Source organism: Miscanthus floridulus, chromosome 17 (assembly GCF_019320115.1).
Source record: "Miscanthus floridulus cultivar M001 chromosome 17, ASM1932011v1, whole genome shotgun sequence".
Taxonomy (NCBI): Eukaryota; Viridiplantae; Streptophyta; class Magnoliopsida; order Poales; family Poaceae; genus Miscanthus; species Miscanthus floridulus.
In genome coordinates this window covers 6,605,524-6,613,488 of record NC_089596.1, presented here as the reverse complement: position 1 = coordinate 6,613,488, position 7,965 = coordinate 6,605,524, and the positions used below count along the sequence as shown (strand labels likewise).

The 7,965-nt window shown below is 53.5% G+C and overlaps 1 protein-coding gene across 1 annotated transcript; it reads right to left on the bottom strand.

Annotated features, from left to right (window-relative positions):
- Positions 1 to 304: 304 nt before the first annotated feature.
- On the bottom strand, positions 305 to 682 carry LOC136515145 (uncharacterized). Its single transcript, XM_066508826.1, has one exon. The coding sequence runs from the start codon at positions 680 to 682 to the stop codon at positions 305 to 307; it is 378 nt and encodes a 125-aa protein (XP_066364923.1).
- Between the last annotated feature and the right edge of the window lie 7,283 nt (positions 683 to 7,965).

Here is a 7,965-nt window from a genome sequence, read left to right as displayed (position 1 = left end):
TGGGGATCGTCTGGAGTGCTTGGGCCAGGAGGTGAGTTTGCCGAGCGTAGTACTAGTACCCTTCGCATGTGCGTATGATCTGCTCAACGTCGGCTACTGTAGTGGGCTAGTAGAAGCCCTATTGGAACGCATTCCCAACCAAGGTTCTAGGTGCAGCGTGGTGACCGTAGACCCCACCATGGATATCGCTCAGCAAAAGCTTCCCCTATTCGATGGGGATGCAGAGCTGCAGGATCCCGATGTGGCTTCATTTGTAGAGTTCGCCTTCTACAAGGACAAAAGATTTGGCGCAACGTGTGAGCCATTAAGCTTCCATCTTGTCCATTGGCAGCATGTCATGAAGGAGGTAGTCGAGGTAGAGCATTCTCCAGTCGATTAGAGGGTCGGGATCTATCGCTGGATCCTCTTCAAGCTCCATGACCTTAGGGCTAGACGGAGCCGTCAGTTGGTTAGCCCCTGAGGCTGGATCAGATGGGCCATCGTCGGCCCATTCTGACCCTTCGTAGCGCACCAAGGGTTTGTGTTGGTCGCTGGCGAAGACACCCATTAGCACCGGCTCTCGACCGAATGCCGCTTTTGCAAGCGCATCGGCCACCTCATTGAGGCACCTTGGGATGTGATTGAGTTCGAAGCCGTCGAATTTGTCCTCTAGCCATCGAACTTCTTGGCAGTACGCAGTCATCTTGGCGTCATGACAGCTCGACTCCTTCATGACTTGGTTGACGACCAGCTAGGAGTCACCCCGAATGTCAAGGCATCGGATGCCCAACTTGATGGTGATGCATAGGCCATTGATGAGTGCTTCATACTCAGCCACATTATTGGATGAGGGGAAGTGGAGACGAACCATGTACCTCATGCGAACCCCGAGGGGTGATACGAAAACTAGCCCCGTGCCAGCACCCTTCTTCATCAGTGTTCCATCGAAGCACATCGTCCAGTACTCTTGATCGACGACCACCGATGGTGTTTGGACCTCGGTCCATTCCACGATGAAGTCAGCCAACACCTGGGACTTGATCGCCGTCTGGGAGGCATACGTGATGCCTTGATCCACTAACTCGATCATCCACTTTGCAATTCTTCCCGTGGTGTCCTGGCTCTAGATGACCTCGCCAAGGGGGAACGACATCACGACTATCACGTGGTGTGACTCAAAGTAGTGGCGTAGCTTCCTCTTGGTGATGAGGATGGCGTATAGGAGCTTCTAGATTTGGGAGTAGCGGGTCTTGGAGTCAGATAGTACCTCATTGATGAAGTATATATGGCACTGCACCTTGAGGGTGTGCCCCTCTTCCTCCCGCTCTACTACTAGGGTGGCGCTGACCACTTACGTGGTGGCTGCTATGTATAGCGGGAGGGATTCTCCATTGCTTGGTAGAACTAGGATCAGGGCCCTTGTTAGAAGTAGTTTGACCATATCAAGTGCCTCTTGGGCCTCGGATGTCCACTCGAAGTGGTCGGCTTTCTTCAGGACGCGATAAAGGGGGAGACCTCGTTCGCCGAGGCGTGAGATAAATTGGCTAAGTGTGGCGAGGCACCATATGACTCGCTGAACCCCCTTTATGTTCTGAATTGGGCCCTTCCTTGTGATGGCTGAGATTTTCTCTAGGTTGGCTTCGATGCCACGCTCGGAGACAATGAAGCCGAGCAGCATGCCCCTCGGGACCCTGAAAACACATTTCTCGAGGTTGAGTTTGATGCCATTCGCTCGGAGTTTTGCAAAGGTCTGCTCAAGATCAGCAACAAGGTTGTCAACCCATTTGGACTTAACCATGATGTCATCAACATAGGCCTCAATGATCCACCCGATGAGGTCCCCGAAGCATTTGAGCATACAGCGCTGGTACATAGCCCCAATGTTCTTCAGACCGAATGATATTGAAACATACCAGAACGATACAAAGGGGGTGATGAAAGATGTCGCGAGCTGGTTGGATTCTTTCATCGCGATTTGATGGTCCCCAGAGTACGCATCAAGGAAGCAGAGGGTTTTGCACCCTGAGGTAGAGTCAACTATTTGGTCTATGTGTGGCAAAGGAAACGTATCCTTTGGGCATGCTTTGTTAAGACCCGTATAGTCTACACACATCCTCCATTTCCCACTCTTCTTTTGTACAAGAACGGGATTGGCTAACCACTCTGGGTGGTATACTTTTTTGATGAATCCGGCAGCCGATAGTTTTGCTATCTCTTCACCGATGGCCCTGTGTTTCTCCTCATCGAAGCATCGCAGGCGTTGCTTCACTAGCTTGGAGCCTAGGTGGATCTTCAAGGTATGCTTGGCAACCTCCCTTGGAATGCCTGGCATATCCGAGGGTTTCCACACAAAGATGTCTTTGTTGTCGTGGAGGAAGTCGACGAGCCCGCTTTCCTATTCGGAGGAAAGCGTGGTACCAATGCGTACCGTTTTGCCCTCAGAGCTATTAGGATCTATGTGGACCACCTTAGAGCCCTCTACTGGCTTGAATGACCTGGTCGACTTCTTGGCATAGGGCACTTCTTTGGTGACCTCTTCCCTGAGGGTGGGAGCCCCCCTGAGGCGACGATTGCTGCGGCGTGACTGCAGCACTCGACCTCGCAATCATAGGCTCGCTGGAAGGAGGTGCCAATGGTGATGACCCCGTGGGGACCTGGCATCTTCAGCTTGAGGTATGTGTAGTTGGGGACGGCCATGAACTTCACGTAGCATAGACGTCCCAGGATGGCATGGAAGGTTCCGGGGAACCCAACCACCTCGAAGGTGAGGGTTTTAGTCCTGTAATTGAACTGATCCCTGAAGGTAACAGGCAGATCGATTTGCTCAAGTGGCATGGCCTGCTTCCCGGGCACGATGCCATGGAAAGGCACTCAAGTTGGGCAGAGGCGCATCCGGTCGACGCCCATCGTCGAGCGTCTTGGTGTACATGATGTTGAGGCCGCTGCTTCCATCCATCAGTACTTTAATGAGTCGCTTTGGGCCAACGATCGGGTCAACCACAAGCGGATACCTCCATGGGTGCAGGACACTATTCGGATGGTCGGTCCGATCAAAGGTTATGGCGGACTCTGACCACCGGAGGAAGGGAGGTGTGACCAGCTCAGCCATGTAGACCTCGCGGTGCGTGACCTTCTATCGACGTTTGGAGTCGTAGGCTGTTGATCCTCCAAAGATCATAAGGCAGTTGTCCGGCGTCGGAAAGCCATCGTCCTTCTCCTCGACGTCGTTCGTGGTGGGGGTAGGGTCCTTTCCCTGCTCCCCCTTGTTGGAGCCTCTAGACAGGAACCACCGCATTAGGCTATAGTCCTTGAGTAAATGCTTTACCAGGAAGGCATGGTTTAGGCATGGCCCCTTGAGTAATTTTTTGAAGTGGTTCAGAGTGCCCTCCGTGGGCTTCCAACCACCCTTGCGGTCAGCAATGACCATGAGCGAGTCCTCGCACCGTTGCTTCTTGTTCTTTCTTTTGTCGGAACGATTGGAGGTGCCTTCACCGGCACCCTCATCCCACCTTGCCTTGCCCTCGAGATGATCGAAGATTGTTCCGGCCACCTCTTCTCCTGAGGCATGGCTGGTGGCGATGTCCAAGAGTTCCTTGGTGGCCCATAGGCCCTTGCGTCCTAGGTTATGAACCAAAGACTCATAGGTAGTCCCGGACAGGAAGGCTCCTATAACATCGGCGTTGGCGACGTTAGAGAGCTCGTTGCACTGCTGGGAGAACCACCGGATGTACCTTTGGAGGGTCTCACCAGCCTTCTGATGGTAGTTCTTGAGGTCCCATGGGTTCCCAGGGTGCTTGTATGTGCCCTAGAAGTTCCCCACAAAGATCTCCTTCAGATCCGCCCAACTCTGGATCGTGTTGGACGCTCATGCCGAATCGGCTAAGAACAGTGGAAGGTTACAAATAATGAAGTCGTTATTATCCGCACTACCGGCTTGGTAGGCAAGCCAATAGTCTTCGAGCCAAAGTCTGGGGTTTGTCTCCCTAGAGTACTTAGGGATATTGGTAGGTGGTCGGTACCTTGGTGGGAAAGCAGCGTTGAGGATGTGCCGGCCGAAGGCCTAAGGGCCCGGCAGGCCAGGGCTCGAGCTCCAGTCCTTGCCGCTGTCGTAGCGCCCGTTGCGACGAGGATGATAGCTATGGCGGGATCCTTCTCTTGGGTCATTGTAGGTACATCTATGGGTGTCGAGGGTGCTGCGTGCATCGCGGTTACGGTAGAGACGCTGATGTATCTAGACCGTAGCACGCTGCCTACCGCCTTGTGGTGCCTAGTGGACTGATGCGTCCCTATCGGGATGCCCAGACGGCGTATGCTGGCTGGTGTTGAGCTCGCGTCGATGAGACAATGAGCTCTTCGCCTACTACGCCGCCGCACGCTCAAGCAGCGTGCGAATCTCGCGGTGGGCCGATGATCCTTGGGCGTTGTGGCCTCTGGAAGGCCATGGACCAAGGCCGTTGTGGTGGCGATGTTCTGGCTTGCCCAAGTGAAGTGAGGAAGGGTTTCATCATCGACGATGATCCTTCGGTTTACATAACGGGCCACGGTGCGTGTGCACCCACCGTCTCCGCTGCGTTAGATCTCCCGATCGACCTCCATGTATTCCCGCACAAGCTAGAGTTCGGCTTCATCGATCTCCTGCTTTCAGTCTCTCAACTGCTCCACCCCCCACGTGAGGTGGGGCCGCTGTCTCCCCTTTGGTTTCGCCGCTGAGGTTGCCCGCCAGAGTAGCCTCCTTTGCGAAGATGCTTTCGACGTGCCCCTCAGGGGTATCCGTCATGAAGTAGTCCCAGGAGGGGTGATGGCTGCCCTGCTAGAGTTAGAGCCAGAGGATGACCTCGGCTCCTCTGTGAGGAGGTTGTGGAGAGACTCCATGACATGTTCGATTACCCCCATGAACTCATTGTTCGTGGGTGGCTAAATCATGTGTCGTGCCATAAGGTGGCTAACGGTCGCCATAGCGTTGCGGAGACCGAACGGAAGCGCTGTCGAGGCACTCCATATGTGGTGTTCTGGAGAGAGGGACCCTCCTCTAGAAAACTATGCCATGTTGTTGTTGTCGGAAAGGGTGAGGCGACGCTGGTCCTCCCTAGACTGCTAGGGTCCAAGGGAGACACCAAGCTGGCGCTCAAACCTCTCGTGGTTGAGGCCGATGGAGGGGAGAGATTGGATGGCGGCGTGAGCCAATGCCAACTCTCCCCCCACCGTGATGATGAAGTCTAGGCTCCCGAAGCGCACGTGTGCGCCTAGGACCCAGCTAATGTCATGGTTAGCCATCCGTGACCAGATGTGGAACGCACAAAGGTCCCCTACCTGGCGCGTCAACTATCGGTGTTTCGAATAAACACCAACGAGTAAATTTATATTTATGGTGCGTTAGGCCTGGATGGTGTGCTAAAGGACACAAGATTTATATTGGTTTGGGTAGAATGTCCCTATGTCTAGTTTGCTATTACTCGTGTTATTAGAACTGAAAAGGGTTCATAGTAGGGGGTACAAACGATCGAGAGAGGGACAGGTCCCAAGTCTCTGATGGAAGGGTCGAACGGATGCTAAGAGCTCTATTGCTACTTGGTTATGTGTTGTGTATGAAAATCGATCCGTCCCTCTAGTGGGGTGTCCTACCCTCCCTTTTATAGACTAAGGGGGAGCAGGGGTTATAGATGGGAGAAAGAGGAAAAAACCAAAGGTAGAGATGGTCCTTCAAAGGCGTCGGGTCTTCCTTTTCCCTTGACCCTACCCTGCTGACATGGCAGACCATGCCAGGGATAGCACGTTCACTAATCCTAACATGGCCATGCCCTAGCTTTGTTTCAGCAAGTGGTTACATCCCATCCTGCTCCGGTGGACGATGCGGCGCGTCAGGGTACCGAGCTATGACCCTTCGAGGAGCGGATAGGGAAGTGACCATGCGTTCATTACTATTGATGATGTGAGTTCCCTCTTGGACTATAGTGGTTGTCATATGCCTGTGTTAGGATCCACGCCCGAGGGCTAATGGCGGCGTCCACAACACTATAGGACAAAAGTTGGTGCCCACAATACTATTCAGGCTCTGCCATGCCTGGGAGGACTTAAAGCTCCCATCCCATCGTATCCGGATGGTACCTTCTCACAGGTGCGCAGGGCATGGTCCTCGGTACTATGGTTGACCTGAGTGTCCTGTCTTACCCTATGCTTCATCATTATGAAGGGGCAGGGTGTAGACGTCGAGCGAGGCAGAGCTTGCCCTTAGATGTTGGGCGAGGTGGAGCCAGCCCTCAACCGTCGAGCGAGGCGGAGCCAGCCCTTGGACGTCGAGCGAGGCGGAGCCCGCTATTAGCCGTTGGGCGAGGCAGAGCCCGCCCTCAGCCATCAGGCGAGGCAGAGCCTACCCTTAGTCATCGGGCAAGGCGAAGCCTAGCCCTCGAGGGTTGGGCGAGGCGGAGTCTAGCCCTTGGGGGTCGGGCGAGGCGGAGTCCAACCCTCGGGGGTCAGACGAGGTGGAGCCAACCCTTCGGGGCAGGGTGAGGCACAGCCAACCTTCGATTGTATGGATAAGGAGTGTAGTTGCGTTCCCGCCTGTTCGGAAGCATCAACGTTTGATGGTTATTAGTTCCACCTCTTTGGGTACCCCAGTAATCAGTCCTCGACATTGATTTTACATCGACAGATGATGCTTTGCTCAGATATTATCATGTTCTGTAGGCTGGACAATCTAAGCTAAGAACTTTATTCCTCTAGCTATCGAAGGTTGGACAATTCTTGTTTCTAAAGTTAAAGAAGATGCTGAAGAAGATGATCTTTACAATGCTTTTAGTGAATTTGGTCATGTCAGGGACTTGCATCTCAATCTAGAATGCCGCACTGGATATGCCAAGGTAAATTTGATAGCTTTACTCTGGGAGGCTAAAAAGAAATGATCTCTCTAGATGCTTTTATCCTTTAGCTCTAGCTCTAGCTACTACTAGTTGCACACATGACTTATGGTTGCTTTCATCCTCTAGCTCTAGCTCTAGCTACTACTAGTTGCAAAAGATCTCTCTGGAAAACTGGAAAGCATTAAGCATCTGAATACTGAAGTGTGGATGGACAGCACACTACCAATGCGATCGATTTACTATCACACCGGATCAGTAACGCATTAGCTTGTGGCACACGCAAGACCAGAAGTAGCAACTATACGGAATCGATGCCGCATAATATCACAAAGATCTAAATCTAACCTACAACAGCTAAATGGAAATAATCTCACATCAGTTTATAATCTCAACTTTTTCAAAGGAATATTGAACATTGATGTTTGTTTCTATGCAGTGTTCTAAGACCATTTCTAGGATCACATAGGCACAACCAAGTGAAAAGCATGGAGCTAGCTGCGATCGTAATTCGTACCTAGTATGTCGACTTTGAGGTAGTACTCGGAGTTGGTCTCAGCCTAGTCGACGAAGGTCCTAGCATTGCCGTGGAGGAGCGCGGTGAGCAGCACGTCGGACTCAAACTCCCACAGCGAGATTGGGTCGACCAGGTCAAAGAACTTGCCGAACAGGGACCTGTCCGAGAACACAGCCCTCACCGCGGCATCGACGCCGGCGCCCTACAGGGAGGAGGTAGGGCACAGAGGCGGCGGAGGTAGGGCATGACAGAGGTAGGGCATGGATGAGGTAGGGCACAGAGGAGGTAGGGCGCAGCGAAGGTAGGGCATGGAGGTAGTGAAGGTAGGGCGCGACAGAGGTAGGGCACAGAGGAGGTAGGGCGGAGGTAGGGCGTGGCGAAGATAGGGCATGGAGGAGGTAGGGCGCGGCGGAGGTAGGGCATGGAGGCGGTGGAGGTAGGGCACGACGGAGGTAGGGCATGGAGGAGGTAGGGCGAAGGTAGGGCATGGACGAGGTAGGCGGAGGTAGGGCACGAAGGTGACAGAGGTAGGGCACGGAGGAGGTAGGGCGGAGGTAGGGCACGGAGGCGGCGGAGGAAGGGCACTTTCGCCTGATGGCATCGTGGAGAAGAAAG

Excerpts from the sequence above, each read along its gene's own strand:
- LOC136515145 (XM_066508826.1), bottom strand. The coding sequence starts at position 682 with ATGACTGCGTACTGCCAAGAAGTTCGATGGCTAGAGGACAAATTCGAC.